General features: G+C 33.1%; 1 protein-coding gene across 1 annotated transcript in view; it reads left to right on the forward strand.

Annotated features, from left to right (window-relative positions):
* LRP1B (LDL receptor related protein 1B) overlaps nt 1–15,431 on the forward strand; it is a 2,131,860-nt gene extending 2,116,429 nt beyond the window's left edge. Inside the window, exons 88-92 of the mRNA XM_066281034.1 lie at nt 1,033–1,109; nt 8,295–8,385; nt 9,326–9,470; nt 12,162–12,260; nt 13,661–15,431. Of these exons, the coding sequence (XP_066137131.1) occupies nt 1,033–1,109; nt 8,295–8,385; nt 9,326–9,470; nt 12,162–12,260; nt 13,661–13,801 (553 nt within the window). The 3' untranslated portion in view covers nt 13,802–15,431. The remainder of the gene's footprint in view (nt 1–1,032; nt 1,110–8,294; nt 8,386–9,325; nt 9,471–12,161; nt 12,261–13,660) is intronic.
* Nucleotides 15,432–19,619: the final 4,188 nt, after the last annotated feature.

Genomic DNA, 19,619 nt, shown 5'->3' on the forward strand with positions numbered 1-19,619 from the left:
TATCCCGAATAATGCACATGACATCATAGAGGCCTAATTCTGCCAATAACTTTAGCTATCTAAACTGGCTATGACAGAATTGACAGAGATCTTGAAATTGAAGTTATTTAGATAGGCCATTAGTCCAGAAAGATATACTTGGAATGTTTTTGGAAGCTTTTCTTTTATTAAGTACAACAATTTTTGATATGCTAACTTTTGATAGTCATTTTAAATTATAACTGAAACTAATTAAATGGTTGCTCTGTGAATTCTCTCTGACAAATGCACAGAGGCATCTTATGTTAGCCAATAAGCATGGTTCAAAATAACTAAAAACATTCCAGCACGTATTTGATGCAACCAACCAATTATATGATTGTGATTTTTGTTTAAATAATAGATTTTAATCCTGTCTATTTTAATTCTCAGCTAGGTTTCTTGATCTAATGTCAGCATGTCTATATAAGGAAAACAACTCTCCCCAATAAAAACATGGCCATCTTCTTTTGATTTATAGTAATAGAAGTATTTATTTACATTAAATGGGAAAGCATTCTATTTTCCTATCTTTGGCTAAGAGAGTAAACATTCTATGGCTTCAGCTATGGGACATGATCATTACCTGGTTGGAAGCTAGTTCCACTTTGGACTCAGAACAACCAGAAAAAAAACTTTTTTTTTTTTTAAATCACAGACACTTTTACTTCACAAGCAAATTCAATTTTTGTAGTGGCTACTTATAATTTTCAGTACTTCTCAAAGTAATTCCCAATTCTTAATTAAGATTTTCATTTTTCTATAAAATATGTCAATTTTTATATTAGCATAGAATAAAAAATATGACTATAAAACTAAATTTTAAAAAGTAAACTAGTGAAGTTCAACTGAAGTTACTTTCAGCATACTGACAATATACAGGAAATTAGCAGATATCTTTACCTAATATTCATTAACCTGTGATGTCTGACTCCACTATTTCATTTGGTTGAAGTTACTTCATTAGCAGACTTGTGTGTTGTTATTCACTGATCTTTTTCTTTTAATTTCTAGATGCTCTACCAACTGGTCAGGCACACAATGTGAGAGGCCAGCTCCAAAGAGCAGCAAATCTGAGCATATCAGCACAAGTAAGTGACTGAGATTCGTATCATGGGTGTTCTACATAGTATAGAAATCATTTTTTATGCAATTGTCAAGGGAATTGAGTCTGGGAAAATCTCTGTTTTGAAAGTTTGCAAGAGATCTCCTGCAATCATGATATTTTTTGAAAGATGAAGCTCTGAGCTCTCGCCTGATGACAGTATCCAGCATCTATGTTCTCTTTTAGGCAGTGAGAATTCATCCCCAACCTCAGCACTTTTTTTAATGCACATCTGCTAATCTAGCATGAGCTTTCCCTAGGAAATGTACTTCAGCAACAAAGGCTGCATGTATTACATTGGACATGAAAACACTCAAGGAAGAAAAATACTTTCATGTTTTAATTAGAGCAAACTTTATTTTCTTAAAATGCTTTTCAAAGTGTTTTGGAAAAAGAGACTCAATTGGTTAGCCTTACAGGGAAGTATATTAATAAGCAATTCTTTTTTTTCCCCCTTTTTCTTTACCAAGTGAGCGGCAGAGAGGCAGAGAGACAGTCCCACATACACCCCGACCAGAATCCACCCGGCAAACCCACTAGGGGGCGATGCTCTGCCCATCTGGGGCTGTTGCTTGGCAAACAAGCCATTCCAGCCCTGAGGCAGGCCTTGATGCTAACCTCAGTGCCCAGGGCCAACCTACTCGAATGAGCCGTGGCTGATGGAGGGGTAGAAAGAATGAGAGGGGGAGGAGGAAGAAGTGGAGGAGCAGATGGTTGCTTCTCCTGTGTGTCCTGATTGGCGAACCCAGGACTTCCATATGCCGGTTGACATTCTACTGCTGAGCCAACCAGCTAGAGCCAATAAGCAGTTCTTAATAAAAATTATAGTTGGCTTATTGCTTGGCTTTAAAAGATTGACTTAGAAGTATATTAAAATATAGGGTAACATTGTACTACTCTTTTGTGTTACTCTGGTCTTAAGACTGGTGTCTGATATAAAAGTCCATCTACATCATTATTATACATCTGTTTTCCAACAATTTTAAATGACTTTAAAAATGTTTTCAAAACAAAAGTATAAAATAAACTTTTTTAATTCACACATGATGGTATTAATTGTACCATATGTGGAAAACTTTTGAAAAATATGGCATGTACATAAGGTGGGTAAATATATACTTGATGAGGGAAATTAGCATCCCTGATTGATGAATGCTTACTTTAGCAATTTTTCTCTATTCCTTCACTGCTGACGAGAAAGCTCATGAAAACAAACAAAAAACTCACTCTGGAGTTTCTAGGGGAAAATAAGACACAATCAATGTCAATAGTATGTAAATTTTGATATCCTAGAGCAGGCTTCCAGGAACATAGTTCAAAGATAACAATTTGAGATTAACTTGGCTAATAAGCATGACATCTTTTAAAAATGGCTCATCGGTCCAGAATAAATAGCCTTAGCATGAATATTTGAATTTAGAGAGATGAAGTGACTGATCTTTGGTCATAAAACATTTTGATTTAACTTAGAATTTTGTGTTGTCCTTAGAAAGCAAAGGGAGTAAACATTGAGAAAACTATGCACACAGAATTGTACAAAGAGAGCACTAGGATTTGGGGAATTTGTTTATAAAAGGTAGTAAAAGTAGCAAAATAAACCTTGCCTAATTTGTTATTGCAAAAGGAAAGGAAAAGAAAAAGGCATTTCTCTTCTCTCTTCCCAAGATCTAGGGCTAACACTCTAATAATATTACTAAAAATAATTCTGGAGGCATACTAATTGACATATAACTTTGTGATCTAGTCACAAAAATGAACCATTATTTAGAGCATTTTTAAAATTTAATTTATTGATTGATTTTAGAGTGAGAGGAAGGGAGAGAGAGAAAGAGAGAGAAACATTGATTTGTTGTTCCACTTATTTACACATTCATTGGTAGATCCTTCTATATGTCCTGACCAGAGATCAAACCCACAACCTTGGTGCATCAGGACAACACTCTAACCAGAGCTAACTGGCCAGGGCAAGAGCATTTTTTAATAAAAAATACATTTTAAGTTACCAACCTATAAAACAAACTGAATTTTTAAGTTGAAAGTAATGAAGACAAGATACTTCAACATTTATTTTATGGTGATTTTTCAATTTTCTAGGATAAATGAGATACAGAGCCTTTTAGATAGTCAAAACAGTTATAAATATTAATAAAAATCTCTAATGATAAAGAATAAGAAATAAAAGGAAAGAAAGAAAAGAAAGAAAGAAAGAAAGAAAGAAAGAAAGAAAGAAAGAAAGAAAGAACAGATGTAAATTGAAATTTTATTTTTTATATAAGGTCCATACAGATGGGAAAGTTTGGTGTTTGGAAAATGGTATGGAGAAGAGATACACCAGATATTTTTTAGTGGAGTGCAATGTCTTCAATTGCTTTCATGGGCAACAAGTTCCCTTATAAGGAGATGTTACTAATTACATGCAACTGGTACAGAACAGGGACCATCAAATTGGAGAAGGAGTTGAAAGAAGTTGTAACCCTTTTCCAAAAATTCTAATACTCTTCCTTCCTTCACTAAATAAAGTCTTTCAATGTAATAGAAGTATCAGTGCATACTGAAAGGGCTATTAGTTATGTAAATGTCATATTATTTCAGATTTGAGCAAAGTTGACCAAATAATGACTCTATTAGAAGGTACTTAACATTAGACATTCATACCTAGAGAAACTTGCCTCAGCAAGTGTGAAAAGAAATAGTTAAACTGAACTTCCTAAAGGAGGAGAGTCCTTTTGTAATTTGGGGGGGGGGGTATTTTTCTCAAGTGAGATGCAGAGAGACAGACTCCTGCATGTTCCCGACCAGAATCCACCCAGCATACCCACTAGGAGGCAATGCTCTGCCCATCCAGGACATTGCTGCAACCAGGGCCATTTTAGTGCCTGAGGCGGAAGCCATGGACACACCCTCAGCTCCTGGGGCCAACTTTGCTCCAATGGAGCTTTGGCTGCGGGAGAGGAAGAGAGAGATGGAGAGGAAGGAGAGGGTGAGGGCTGCGGAAGCAGATGGGCACTTCTGTGTGCCCTGGCCAGGAATCTAACCCAGGACTCCCACATGCTGGGCTGATGCTCTACCACTGAACCAACCGGCCAGGCAAGAAGAAGAGTCATTTTTATCCTGTATCAAATCCAGTGGTTTTGAAAGGGTGTGAAATGGTCCCTGAATTCAGGCAAGAGTGATTTGCCCAATAAGAAAGATAGATACTTTAGAAAGTGTTGTTAAAATTTTGTTTTTGATAACAGTAAAGCATTTGATAATCATTGGACCTTGGAGTAATCAGGCATACCCTGCTTCCATATGCCTAATTACTGTCACCTGGCACAGAGATTTACCTTTCTGATTGATGCACAGCTTTCTAAATCATCTCTGAGAAGTCATATTGATATTTTCTGGTCTTTGCTATTTGAAGTATCTAAAACCCAGCCCTTGCAATTAAGCAAATCTAGTATCCCATATCTGTCTGCTTAAGTTCCACTTGAAAAAGCTAATCTGACTCTTTTGAAGTTATTTTGAAGAGTTTTTAAACCAAGGATGATAAAATATTCATTATATACTGCTATTTTAATTTTACAACTTTGAAGGGAGGAGGTACTCAATGTGTGAATTATGCTATTTGTATGTGCTAAAACTAAAGAGGATAAAGCTATACTTGGCCTATTTGGGGCAGTAGAGATACTGTATTTTACTATAGTGATGACAGAGCTATGATATCTAGTAGGGATTATTTATGTCTCCTCTTTTGCTATTTTGTCCTTATCTCTTTTATACCATATTTTAAAACATAAAGAAAATCTGTGATACCAAGGAATCATTAATTTGCAAATATAGAGAGAATTAATAAATGCAACAAAATAATGCCTTTGTCCTAATTATTTGAAAGCAAATATTTATCAAGCCTCTAGACCCCAGAGACAGTGAGTAAGGCAGACAGTGCCTCTCTACATGAAGCTGAGGTTCTAGAGCAGTGGTAGTCAACTTGGTCCCTACTGCCCACTAGTGGGCGCTCCAGCTTTCATGGTGGGCAGTAGTGGAGCAACCAAAGTATAAATAAAAAGATAGATTTAACTATAGTAAGTTGTTTTATAAAGATTTATTCTGCCAACTTAGTGAAAATCCGACATAAAGTACTTGGCAAGTAATTATTATTATATGCTTTAACTTGCTGTAACTCTGCTTTCTAAATTTTATAAAGTAAAGTTACTTCCCTACTTTATAACTCACCATTACTGTGGAACTGGTGGGCAGTTAGAAAATTTTACTACTAACAGAGATACAAAAGTGGGTGGTAGGTATAAAGAGGTTGACTACCCTTGTTCTAGGGCGTAAACAGCCATAAAGTGAAGAAGGAAACAAATAAACATGCACATTTATAAAATAGTTGTGAGTTTTGATTGATTCTATGAAAAAAGCCAAAAAGAGGCAGATACAGAGAATGACAGGGGAGACTGAGGTCAGGATTTATTTCTCTCAGGTTTCTATATTAAAGCTGAAACTTGAAGGATTGAAAATAATGGAAGTGTTACAAACAAACAGAATGGCAGGTACAAAAAAAGAGATGCATTCTGGGGACTGAGAGGATACCCAAGGTGCTGGCACCAAGGGACAAGAAGGAGTGTGGTACAAAGTGAAGGTGAATGTACAGACTCAGATGATAGGAGCCTCTTGAAGGTCACTGGAAGGATCATCTTTACTAAGTTTGGAATATGGGATTTTTTTGTAATTTATTTGTTAGTGTCTATACTGCCAAAGCAAGAATTTCTTTATGATTTTGAATATTACCATTTATCAAAGTCCTTACAGAAAAATTATCCTAATCATAAATGTGTGTATATATATTCATATTTATACATATCTGTAAACATAAATTTAGAAGAATATAGAACAGTATATCAAAAGAAGTCAGGTGTAATGATACAACTTACTTTTATATTTTCTACTATACATTTAACCAATAAACTAAAGGTTTTCTTCTTTTGACCTCTATAACTCATCTTTTCTGGTTTCCCTCTTACCTCGCTTGAAGCAACAATGTCCTCTTAGTGAGATGTTTTTTTCTCTCCCTTTATTGTTTATTTAGTAACAAGAGAGAGAGGGGGTAGGAAAAAAGACAGGGACAGACAGGAAGGCAGAGACATGGGAAGCATCAATTCGTAGTTACTGAACTTTAGTTGCTCATTGACTGCTTTCTCATATGTGACTTGACCAGGGAGCTCAGCTGAGCCAGTGACCCCTTGCTCAAGCCAGCAACCTCAGGCTTCAAGCCAGCAACCTTTGTACTAAGGCCAGCGACCATGGAGTCATGTCTATGATCCTACACTCAAGCTGGCAACCTTAGGGTTTCAAACCTGGGTCCTCAGTATCCCAGGTCAACAGTTTATCCACTGCACTACCACCTGGTCAGCAGAGGCAGATTAAGGTCAGTTGAGGCCCCAGGAACAGAAAGAAATATTGGGCCCCTTAAAAAAAAGAGACAATGAAAATAAAAATATATGTTAACCATACTTTTAAATAAATAAAAAATATTATGTACTATTAATGTTAAAATTGCACATATGAAACCAAACTTGGTGTCATTAGAAAAAAGTGTGAAGTTGGGGTTTTTCTGGGCCCTTCAGAGTTGGGGCCCAGAGTGTGCGCCTGGTGTGCCCACTGTTAAATCTCCTTCTGCAGGTCAGACATCATCTGTATATCTAATTTAAAGTCCCTAAGCAGCTGCTTATTGTGCTTAATATTGCCATTCCTTTCTGCCACCGTATTTTTACATTGATATGTATTTGCAAAAGAAATACAAATACTTAATACTTTTTAAAGCTTTATTTTTGAATTATTTATGATTGCTACATTAAATTTCAATTAGCTTTTGTATTTTTTTTCTTAGTTTAACCAGTAATGACACTGACTTGACTGAGTTAACCAGATGCTTATTCCAAGTTAAAAAAGGCTCTTCTTCATGGGCCCTAACTGCTTGTCTGTTGAAAAAGTAAACATTAGATTCTTAATAGAGCTACTTAATACTCTTGTTATCAGCACACTTGCACTCAGTTTTCTTCCTACATAAGTGACATAACTTCAGTTGTATCTTCCTGTGAACCACAGTATCACTAAGTATAGTCTCCTTCTTATTGAAAAGAAAAAACTGAATTGTTCTTGTTGCTCGCCCAGAAATGGAGGGCAGAGGCTTCAGTTTTGCTTCTCCCTATACGCAAATGTATAGAGACTAATACTCAGTTTCTCTGACCACTTTGAAGATATATTCCATAGATCTTTTATTCCATTTTAAAGATAGATGATACAACTTAAGATCATTCTTATAAGTACATGAAAAAGAGGGAAAAATGGCCAATTGCAACATCAGCCAAATCATCCCTATATGTTTTGCTGAAACTATTCTGGAACTGAAATTTGAGGAAGAGACTCCCCATCATCCCCTATTTTACTGAATGAAGCTAACAGCCCCGTGGGGCAGGTCTTCCTATCTCTTTCACTGAAGAGCCCATGCCTCAAAGTTTATTTTATTCTTTTAAAAATTTACTTATTTAATATCATATTTAAAAATACCTTTCTATACCGTTTACTATTTTAATGGCTAAATAATATTCTACATGTCAAACCTCAAATTAAAAATTTTTTATCCAAGCTCTCACTTCACTTAAGTTGTGCAACTAATATGTAGGCCTTTGTCCATCCCAGTCCAGTACTGATGTCCCTGTTGTCTTGCCAGGCTGCCGTCTAACTTGTCACAGTGCTCTTAGCCAGAGATTATTTATAGCTAGAGGAACAAAGCAAAGGGTGGGAATATGGCCAGTGAAATTGTGTAAATACACGTTCAGTCATGGTTGATTTATAAGGAGTTACCAGCATGTACTTACATCATTGAAGTAAATGTGTGTGTTGAAAATGAGACTCAGAGTGACAAAGAAGTCAACATTTCTAACCTCAATAGATTTCACTGCAATAACTAAGTGAACTATATTTAAAGGAGCATTTTCAGTGGATCAAGTATGTAACAGGACAGTGATGGTTTAAGTAATGTACTTTTCAACTAGGAATATAAATATTTGGCCTAAGCTTTACTTCTGTTATATCAATGGTCAAATGATTTGGTGTAATAAAGTGTTCAGTTATGTCACTCTTTATTTTATTTATGTGTTTATCCATTCGTTCATTTCCTTTTCAGGAAGCATTGCCATCATCGTGCCTCTTGTCCTCTTGGTGACTTTGATAACCACCCTAGTAATTGGATTATTGCTTTGTAAAAGGAAAAGAAGGTAAGATGCAATGTTCTAGATTAACAGGTAGTAAATAAATTACAGTTACAGAAACAGATTTTTAAAAATTTTCTTAAAACATGAATTATATTAACTAAAATTCTGTTTTTCAAACCATTTTAACCCTCTATTTAATTTTGAGTGATAATAATTCAGAATTCTTCCCCCATGTCATGTTGATGAAATGTCTGTATTAATATATTCTAACAAAAGTAATAAAGGGAAAAGTTAATTAAAACTTTAGTAGATTTTTATATATATGTGGTAGTTTTTCCTTGAAATATCAAGAGTCTCTGAAAAGGATCTTATTATATTCATGTGTAAGATTAGCCATGTAAATATACTCATACTCAATATGTATAACATATCAGAAGTTGAGCATTTAAATCACAAATTGTACATTAGTTTATTTTACATATTACTAGAAGTGTCATTATTTCATTTTCTATGAATATGTAGTTACAAATATCCAGAAGGAATGGCTTGTCTGTAGTTATCATCCAAAACCAAAAACGTGTGTGTCAGTTTTGAATTATGTAAAAGAGGATTTTAATGTGACTTGAGGGTTGAAAACAAAGTTTTTTTATGAATATTTTTTAAGGATGATTTTTATTTAAAAAAAGGGAAAAGTAGAATATAATTCTTTTTACTGACTATTTAGTTTCAACTAATGCAGTATTAGGTATTTAAGAGGAATATGTTTCAAGTGCACTTTTTATTCAATCTGAAAAAACTTATAATAGTAATCTAAATAATTTGGAAAAATAGCATCATGTTAAGATATTTTTGTCTTCTATGACTTGATTTTAAATTAATTTTATTTAAAAATTTAATATTAGTTATATTAAAATAAGTCAATAACTCTATAAGTATGACAGTTTCATATGCCATGATTGTGATATCAAAACTCATGCTTAATTTTAATGTTCACATACTCTAGGACAAAAACTATTAGAAGACAACCTATTATCAATGGAGGAATAAATGTAGAAATTGGCAATCCATCTTATAACATGTATGAGGTGGAAAATGATCACAATGATGGAAGTCTTCTAGATCCTGGTTTTATAATAGATCCAACCAAGGTAAGACAGTGGACAGTGACCACAGACATTCTTAAATCATAGCTTTATTATATGGTTCTAAATTTCATTCATATATTTTTTATTGGAAGTTACAGTGAAGAACTTTAAGATTCATTAAATGTTATTGTCTCCTCTAGAGAAAAAATAAACTTATTTTTATTAACCTGAAGCATGTAGTTAATACATGTTTTAGAAAACACATAATTATTTATTCACTTAATGTATTAACATGTATAGTTTACTTAAAACAGTATTTAAATGTGTTGAGGTCACAGCATATGGAAATACAGAGCCAGTAAAAAATACTCTCTGAAATATTTTAATAATAAAAGAGTACAATATTTATGATCAAAATAAATACTTTATTTCCAAGTGTGTCACTGAAGAGTCAAATAAGCTGTATCCATCAATTTGTTTGTAATCAAATTACTTTTGAAAAATATTTTTTATATGCTTTAGTATAGTTGCTATTGCTTTGAGACATTTCATTGATACACATATCCTAAAAAGCTATAGCGTTTTATTTTAATAAGTTTCTGTTAGTTCTTATTCTATGTGCTCATATTAGCAGTTTTTAAGAGAAATAAATAATATACTATCAAGGTAATAATTATCTAATTATTTTATATTATAATTATAGAATATTTTACTATAAATTAAGACCAATTTGATATTATTTTTAGCTTATTCATTTATTTATTGAATATTTATATTCTGATACATTAAAGATAGTACATCCAAAATATAACTTTATATTACAGATAATCACAGTAATCAATCTACATCCAAATGGTTTTGCACTTATAGCAACCCAAAGAAGTTGACTTAGGTCCCATATATTTAATCTAGTTCTAACTTTAAGCTTGAAAGTTGGGCATTCTTTTCTATAAAAAGAAATCAATTTTTATTGCATGAATACTTTTTTTTCACTCTCAGAATATATTAGTTATTTTTTCCTAGTTAGAAATAATTGTACAGTTAGTGTTAATTATTGATTCAGTAACCAACTCTTACATTTGAAATTGTCCATGAAATAAATCTTTACTTACCATGAAATAATCGGTTTCACTGTTTTCTACTTGAAATTTAAAAATGTATACACTGAAGCACATTGTTATTTGATAATTTATCTATGAAGGAGAAAGATATTATCTTAAATAATATACTTCTCATGTTTTTGAATTTTTCTTAGGAATAGAAATACAGTATTTCTATAATTTGAAGTGATGAGGACATAGTGAAGCACACTTTCATAAGAAGAAGAATTCTCATTTTCACTATCATTTTCCTCATGATAGAATTAAACTAATTTTGGACACTTAAAGAAACTAGCTTTTCAGTATTTTATTTAAAAATGTTTCAATATTTACTCTAGGAAGATAAAAGTATGCTTCAGTGCCCCTCAAATATATTTTAATGTACTGAATACATAACACAATATTTATTTACCGATTTGCTGGCTGATTGACCAAATTATATTAAATGTGACTCGATGGTTGATTTAAACTGGCTCCTGAGGTTTGAAATGTAAATATGAATTGTTGCCTCAGAAGTAACTGCGGAAAACACAGTTTGTCCTAATAGGTATAATTATTTTGAGAAGCAGAGGGTCACACTGAAACAACCTTAATGACGTTTCTAATAAAGCGTTCACTATGTTACAGTGGTTTGATATATTCATGATATGACCAAATTTTATAAATTGCATTACATATAAGAAGGTTTTTGTAGAACAGTCATTTTTATTGTTTTAAAAGTTGATAAAATTTCTTCTTGAATAATTCCTTATAGTAAAAAATGAATTAATAAATTAATTATAAAAGATTTGTCTGTGCAGACAATCAATGAACAGTTTAATGAATTCAAAAAAGGGGAAATTAATATTTACTGATTTTACCTCTAAATTCATCTCAATCCTTACTTAGATTGTTTTAAATATCTTCTAAATGAGACATTTGTGGGGGAAAAAAGGGGGCAAAATTATCCTAATTATATCTTTAAAATCTTTTCCTGAGACCCTTAACCTTGTCCCAAATTTTTTAAATATTCATTAAGAGTTGATAGTTAAGATTTTTAATATATATTTATTAATATTTTATATTAATCTAATGTGTTTCCTTGTGAGTCACCAATACTCCATGAGAAATATGAGTATACAAGATTGCCTAATTCTGCCCTTAGACCCAAAAAAGTCTAAAGTCAAAAAATACTCTTGCATGAAGATTTAGTGATCCAATTTAAATACCATTAATCTGTTTTAGACTAGAGAATCAGATTTCCAAAAACACAGACTTTTTTTTATGATAGATAAAATTTAGAATTTTTTTAATAGAAATATAGAGTGGTAATGAATCTTTAAGTAGAAGCTGTCAGAAATTTGAGTGTCCAGAATGGGCTACTACCAGAGATTTTCAAAATAACCAAGCCTGAAGCTGGCAGGCTGGTGTGTTTTTCACAGTGCTGATAAAATTTCATTGCAGAAGATAAAGTTAAGCTGGACGTAATACAAATGTCAATCTATAAAGCAATTATTTAATATCAACTGGTCTTAAGTTACTAAAGTTACCATGAACATTTTGTTCATGCTGTGGGGCTAGAGTATTTTTTGTTATTTTTATGACTTAACATGAGTTCATGTCAATGAAGAGTTTCATATTAGATGAGAAACTAAAATTCTCTGTTTCTGTGCAGGCCAGGTACATAGGCGGTGTGTCCAGTGCTTTCAAGCTTCCACATACAGCGCCTCCCATCTACCTAAACTCTGATTTGAAAGGACCACTAACTGCTGGGGTGAGAGAAGAAAATTCATTATTTCATATCCATTCCATCACAGAATCCTTCACAATCAAAGATGATTGCTAGATTTCAGTAGGGGCTTTCCCTTAATTGAGTTTTTGATTAACAAGAGATCTGTAAACAGCATAACAATTGGGGGCTTTGTTATATGTCCTGCCTATGCAGGATTACATATCAGTATGTTATCATTTTAGGCAAGCTGTTAAGTAGAAATAATTCTTCTGCTTAGTTTGAACATGTTATAGCTCTTTAACAACAAACATGAGACTTTGGCATTCTTTGAAATCTCTAGCCAGGAATTTAAACTGAATAAGCAAATTTGTTATATATGTCTTATTAAGACACTTTATTTAATATATACAAACCTGATGTCCAGGTAAATAAAGATATATTACAAAATGAGGCCTCATATTAAGAAATTAGAAATGGGCTAACAAAACCATTCTGAATTTTATTTTTTAATTAAGTAACTAGTTTTTAGAGAAAGGTACTCTGTCTAAAGTTGCATGATTCATGTTAAGAAAGAGATAAAGTAAGGGTATCAAGTCTCCCATCAACTATTTTTTATTATCATTTCTATCATGTTTGTCTCTGTTGCCTGGCTCAAAGATTATAATGTTTCTTTGTTGTAACTAAGAATTAATTTTCTGCTTTAGGAAAGACAAAAATACTAAAACATTAGACAATGATTTCTTGGATTAAGTTGCAATTAGTAAAGTAAGGAACATTGGTGTGTTTTTCAAATGAAAATGATCATTTCTGCATTTTAATTTTCCTCAAAATGTTTTAAATATTTATGCAACCTAAGATGATTGGGTACTCCACAATTCCTTGGAAGAATCCAAAAATATTTCCAGTGATAAGTATATAGAGGTTGTTTGAAGCAAAAAAATATTGTCTTTGTTTTAAAATTGGCACCGATGTATTTTTTTCTTTGTTTTCTTGCTTTTAATTCATATTGAAAAATTATAAGCACTGAACAATTAGATGACTTTCTGTAAACACATCTTTTCTGCCACTGTGCTAGCAATAAGGAGGGAAAACTCATGGACTGGGAAGAACACATTGGTTTAGTGTGTTATGCTTTTAAATACAGTTTCAGTGAATGTAATTCTCATGAAGATTTCTTCAGAATTTTAGTATTTATGTCAAAGCTCTTGTTAAGTTTACAAGTCACCTGAAAAACATACAATTATGGTTTTATCAAATACCATGCTAAAGTCAATTAAAGCCAATAAACAGAATTTAAAATTCATTTAAAATCCTTACTACTACTTAGTAAATTAAATCTACTGCATATAAATGTTTTTAGCATTAAAAGAGAAATATCCTAGAAAATAACTAATTAATGGGATCAAAACTAATAACAAAATTGTATTTTTTTTCTCCTTCAGCCAACAAATTACTCTAACCCGGTCTATGCAAAGTTATATATGGATGCGCAAAACTGTCGAAACTCCTTAGGAAGTGTTGATGAAAGGAAAGAACTGCTCCCAAAGAAAATAGAAATTGGGATAAGAGAGACAGTAGCATAATCAGTGATACCTTTTATATACTGTAAAAATGTATAAATGTAAGGATTACTTTTGTATGTTCCAATAGTATTATACTTGTTTTGGCATCAGCATTACCTCTTTCTTGATCTTTTCCTTGGTTAATTGTTCTCTGAGTTTTATTTTGTGCTAATGACTTTTGATTGACCATTTGTATGGTATTTTTTATGAAAAAGAACTGCACTACAGTACAATTTACAACAATGCTGCTGATATGACGACATCCCTTTAAATTTGTTAAAACTAAAACAACACATTTCTTTGTAGTGTGAATATGAGCAATCTATTTTATATGAACATTTTTTGGTTCTATTTAATCAACCAAGAAAATCTCTGCACTTTTTCATTATATGGTCTGAAAGCTGTAATACAATGTCAGTTTACTTTTATGTTCAAATTGGTGAAAGAACGATGGAACGGTCAACTCTCTTCTTTGCACCCAGTAAGATTTATTCAGACTACTGAAAATATATGGCCCTCACAAGTTCTGTATCTCCTGCTTTGAAATTAGTCTTAGACTGCCAAGTGATAGGTGAGGATTTTGAGGACAATTTTAAAATATATATCAAATGAATAATTTGCATGAACATATGACTACATTTTTCAAATTTAGTAGACTGTATGTGATATACTAAACATATACACCCTGCAAACAATAGTTATATTTAGGTGGTAGAACATAGCAAAATGTAACCAAAAGTGAAAAGACCACATTGCTATGGGATAAGATCCTTTGTTCTCCCTCAGTCACGAGGTAAACAGCCAGCCTAGAGCACAACAGGGCATTGGGTCCTCATATCTTAGAAATTTATTCTCAGTCATGTGCATTTTGTGGGAGATCAACTCAACCCCTTACCACATGGAACACTAAAGAATAACATATAAGCACACAAATTGGTGACAGAATTTCAATTATGTGAATGCAATTATTTCTTTGTTAGGTCAAAAAGAAGAGGCAAAACAGTCATTATGCTATAGAATAATAGTTAAATATTTTCAACATACACTATGACAAATTCATTATTTTCCATATTGAAAATATATTCTTAAAAGATTTTCCCAGTTTTAGAACAATGATCTGCCCACAGTCAAAGGTAGAGAGATAAATGCTGACCAATTAGTCTGGTACTCTGCGTTCCTTTCGTCACAGAAAACACACAGACCCCATTTGTTTGTTTTCAACTTTTGATTGAAAGAAGTACAATTTATTTAAGTTGTATAAAAAAAAGAATAGCATTTTTATACAAATACCTTTAAAGGCACAAAAGATTTATTCACAAGGTATGGAGGGCTTTTTGTTCCTCTGATTGACATAACTGACTTTTAGCTGTCATAATGTATTAACCTAACAGATGAAATATGTTTGTGGTTGCTCTTTATCCCTTTGTACAAGCATTAAAAAAAACTGCTGTTTTTTAAAGAGACTTTTTGTTGTACTATGTGCATGCATACTACCTATTTCTAAACTTTGCCATATCGAGGCCTTTATAAACTATTGATTTATGTAATACTAGTGCAATTTTGCTTGAACAATGTAATGCACATCATAAACTTTTTCAGGTTCTTGTTTAAGTACAGTTTTTAAATTGAACAGTATTTTTCATTTTGGTTATAATAGTCATTTTGCTTATGTTTCTACAATGAAGTGTTATATACTTTATAAAAATTGTTGACTGACTTATTTAAATGAAATTCTACATATTTAAGTACTTGTGTTGGGTAGTTTTTAAAAATAAGAAGATTCCTATCTTTATGGAGTTTAATGTTCCTAGAAAATGATTTTAGTAAAAATGAGATAACTTTTGTTAGATATTTAGAACATACTCTCTGGGGTTGTATTGATTTCATTGCATCTTTTTTAAAACCACAATAGAGGAAGCATTTTTCCTCTTAAATCAAAATGTATCCCTTACATTTTCCTTTCCCCTGTCTTCCATTGTTCATCCTAGACTCTGTGCTGTGATAGAAAGGCAGGTTATATACATAGTCGATGACAGCTGTGTTGAAATAAGCCAAAGCTCTTTGTGCCCCAGTCCATTCTCAAACGTGCGCTTTATGGAACACTGGGGTTTCACTGGACATTTGTTTAGACATTGTGCTGCAAATGGAAGGGCTACTGGCATACTTACTTGGAATATCAGACTAGAGATGCAGATGGAGGAGGGTCTGATTTACTGGGGCTGTCACTGATTTATATTACACAGAGGGGCCTTTTTATCTCCAAGCTTTATGACCATAACTGAAATTGTTATTTAAAAGAAACAGAGCCCACGTTTTGAATGATCTTGATACAACTCACAGTGGTATAAATATCTAGTAAATCATACATGATATATAACAAAACAACTAAGGCTTGAGGTCTGGCATCAGTGACCTGTACTCTCTCTGGGGAACTGGTTAAAGCCACGGTCAGGAAAGCTCAGGGCGTGCTTTTTAACCCAAGACCTAATTATATGTTTTTGGTCCTTACTCCACATCATGCTTCACTGTGTCAGGCTGGTTCATTCAAGCCCACATCAGAGTTGGTCATCTTTCTGTTTGCAGTTACTTTGCATTTAATCATCATAAAACAAAGACATTTTTCAAGTGCTCAATTTAGTTCTATTGCTCTAGCTCTTTCTATTTCAAATTTCTTTGCAAAAAACTTATATAGAAATGCTAGAAATTTAGGTGCATAATTTTTCTCCACAGTGATCACCCTTTATTAATGGCACCACCAAACTACTCAATAAAATATTCCTTTAAACTTTGACGGACATATTTTTTAAAAGGAATGTTTTCTGGTGAACTCTCCTCCTTACCCAAAAGCCTTCCCACCCAAAAGAGAGCTCTTCACATTCTTACCACTGTGGGCCAGATAATTTTTGCTGTCCTTTACATGGTAAGATACACAGCAGGATCCCTTGCTCCTGTCCATCCGTTACTGCTAGCACCACCCAGAGTTGCAGCAGCCAGCTACAGATGGCGCCAAGTGTCTTCTGGAGTACCAGGTCGCTGTTTGTAAGAGCTGCTCACCTAGGGCTGCATTCTGTCTTCCACAGTTAAATGACAGGGAGCTGGAACAGCTGAATCAGAAAGAGGCTCTCTCCTCATCAAACTAATGGCATTCCAAGTTTTTATTTTAAATCTTTAATACTGAGGATGCATAAGAAATTTGGTTATAATAAAGTGCCTGTGCAATTAAAAAATAAATTATTACTAAAGAAAAATGTTTCATTTAGAGACTGATACAGCTTTGCACAAATCGGGCCACTTTTTTTTATGTAATTGTCTTTTATTTGTGGCCACTTCATGTCACGATCACATTTTATTTTGCTTTGTGCTTGAGAGTGTATATGCTTATTTTGTTGGTTCCTGTGGTGGAGATTTATGTTTTTATTTTTCTTCTGGAATGTTACTTTCCATTTTTATAATGACAAGTATGGGGACTCAAAGTGTGTTACAACTGTTATAATGAACTAATGTAGTATGCAAAGCACCCATAATTTCCAAGTCCCTAACAGGGAATATTGGTATATGTGGTAAAGGAAATAGGGAAAAAAAGAAAAAAATATATATATATACATGAATTACTAATTTTTCTTTATCATCTTCATACAGATATTCTGGATATAAGATTTTACTACACTCTAAAATACATTATAATACTATTAACAGATTCAGCTCTTTCACGTACTTTTACTTAAAGAATTAAAATGAAGAAGTCTAAAAATCGTGCAGAGTTGAGAAAAACATACCTAACCACTTTTTATTTTTATTTATTTTTTTGTGCTAACCATTTTTTAAAAGTAATTTACTTTGCTTTATGCCCATTCTAGTTTATTGTCAGTTTATTTAAGGTTGACTTTCTCAATATTAGGTGATATATTTTAATTTAATGTAGATTAGAGTCATTATTTTAATAAGAAGCCTTGAATTATAACTTATAGGATAAAGACTCAAGCACTCCTTTGTGAAGATAACAACCAGGTAATATAGCACAAAAAATATACTATTTTCCATGCATTTTGAATGTGAGAAGAACAACAAAAAGAACGAAAAGTGGTTCATTTTTCAATTCTGCTATCAAATCAATGGCTAATTTATCTCCAGAACATTAAGCCATCTGGAAAAAGATAAAGAAACTAAAATTGCCTGACCTGTGGTGGCGCAGTGGGATAAAGTGTTGACCTGGAACACTGAGGTCGCCGGTTCGAAACCTTGGGCTTGCCTGGTCAAGGCACATATGGGAGTTGATGCTTCCTGCTCCTCCCCCTTCTCTCTCTCTCTCTCTCTCTCTCTCTTCTCTCTCTAAAAATCAATAAAGAAAATATATATATAAAAAAAGAAACTAAAATTATACAGATGCAGTTTTATTCAGAAAAATATTTTTTGAAGTCATCACATCTAAAAATCTCAAGAATATGAACTTCATTCCATACTATGCATGTATCTAGTCTGAAAGAAAGGAGAAAGAAAGAAAGAAAGAAAGAAAGAAAGAAAGAAAGAAAGAAAGAAAGAAAGAAAGAAAGAAAGAAGAGGAAATTAGTTGTCCAGTTTAAGTTTTTCTAGTAGATATTATACTTAAGTGGCTGCAATTTATTCTGAAAAATAGTTTTTAGTGAATCCCATCCTTTTTTTCTAGCAAAAGTGATTAAAATTTAAAAGAAAGATTGGTACTACGATGGCCTATTTGATCAATTCTATGCTTAAGATGTGTTTCTTCTCTCAGTTGGATATTCTCCTTCAGCATGTGGTTTAAGATATCAGTGAACTTAAGCAATGCAATCCTGACTCTTTAGCCATTTGTTTACTCCAAGCTAAGTTTTCAGCTGTAGTTTCTTTTGAAATTTTCATACATAAATCATAAGCCTCCTGAGCCAACTTGAGTTCCTGCTAATTTATGCTGTAGTAGCTTGGCAAGCCAATATTACATGTTCTAGCCTTTCACAATATAATATCAATAATGAAAACCATACAACTCTTATTTGCGTAATGTAAATTTTTATAAGTGAAAAATAATTTTTTTACCTACAGAATATACCATAAAATACAGTTGAGAATAAAATTTAGGATTTTAAGATATAAGACTGTTTATGAAGATACTTAAAAATATATATATGGAGTTAACATTTAGAGTGACTTGACTGATGAGATAATTTCTCAATAAACAATGTGAAAAGTTTGGTCAGAAGGAAATAACTAAGTAATGGGGGGGCTTTAAACTGGAGTAACTACCATGCCTGAAGTCTACAAGTGTCAATGGTATGTTTATAGAAATCTACATAAACACACAACACACACACACACATATTCTCACATATTAGTTTTGGCGACTCACTGATTGTAAAGGCATTTCTCTCCTGTTTAACCAGAAATTTAATCATGTTTAGTTTCTCTGGCTTATAATTTTGGAAATCACTACCCTTTATCCAAGAATGGTAATTCAGCCTTGGCTTTTATTTTTTGTATAAAAGCATTACATCTCTCTCTCATTTTTATTTCTTTTTTGTATTTTTCTGAAGTTAGAAGCAGGGAGGCAGTCAGACAGACTCTCACATGCGCCTGACCGAGATCCACCAGACATGCCCACCAGGAGGCGATGCTCTGACCATTAGGGGCGTTGCTCTGTTGCTGTGGGAGCCATTCTAACACCTGATGCAGAGGCCATGGAGCCGTCTTCAGCTTCCAGGCCATCTTTCCTCCAATGGAGCCTTGGCTGCAGAAGGGGAAGAGACAGACAGAGAGGAAGGAGAGGGGGAGGGGTGGAGAAGCAAATGGACGTGTCTCCTGTGTGCCCTGACTGGGAATCAAACCCAAG

The sequence above is a fragment of the Saccopteryx bilineata genome, chromosome 5, assembly GCF_036850765.1.
Source record: "Saccopteryx bilineata isolate mSacBil1 chromosome 5, mSacBil1_pri_phased_curated, whole genome shotgun sequence".
Classification (NCBI taxonomy): domain Eukaryota; kingdom Metazoa; phylum Chordata; class Mammalia; order Chiroptera; family Emballonuridae; genus Saccopteryx; species Saccopteryx bilineata.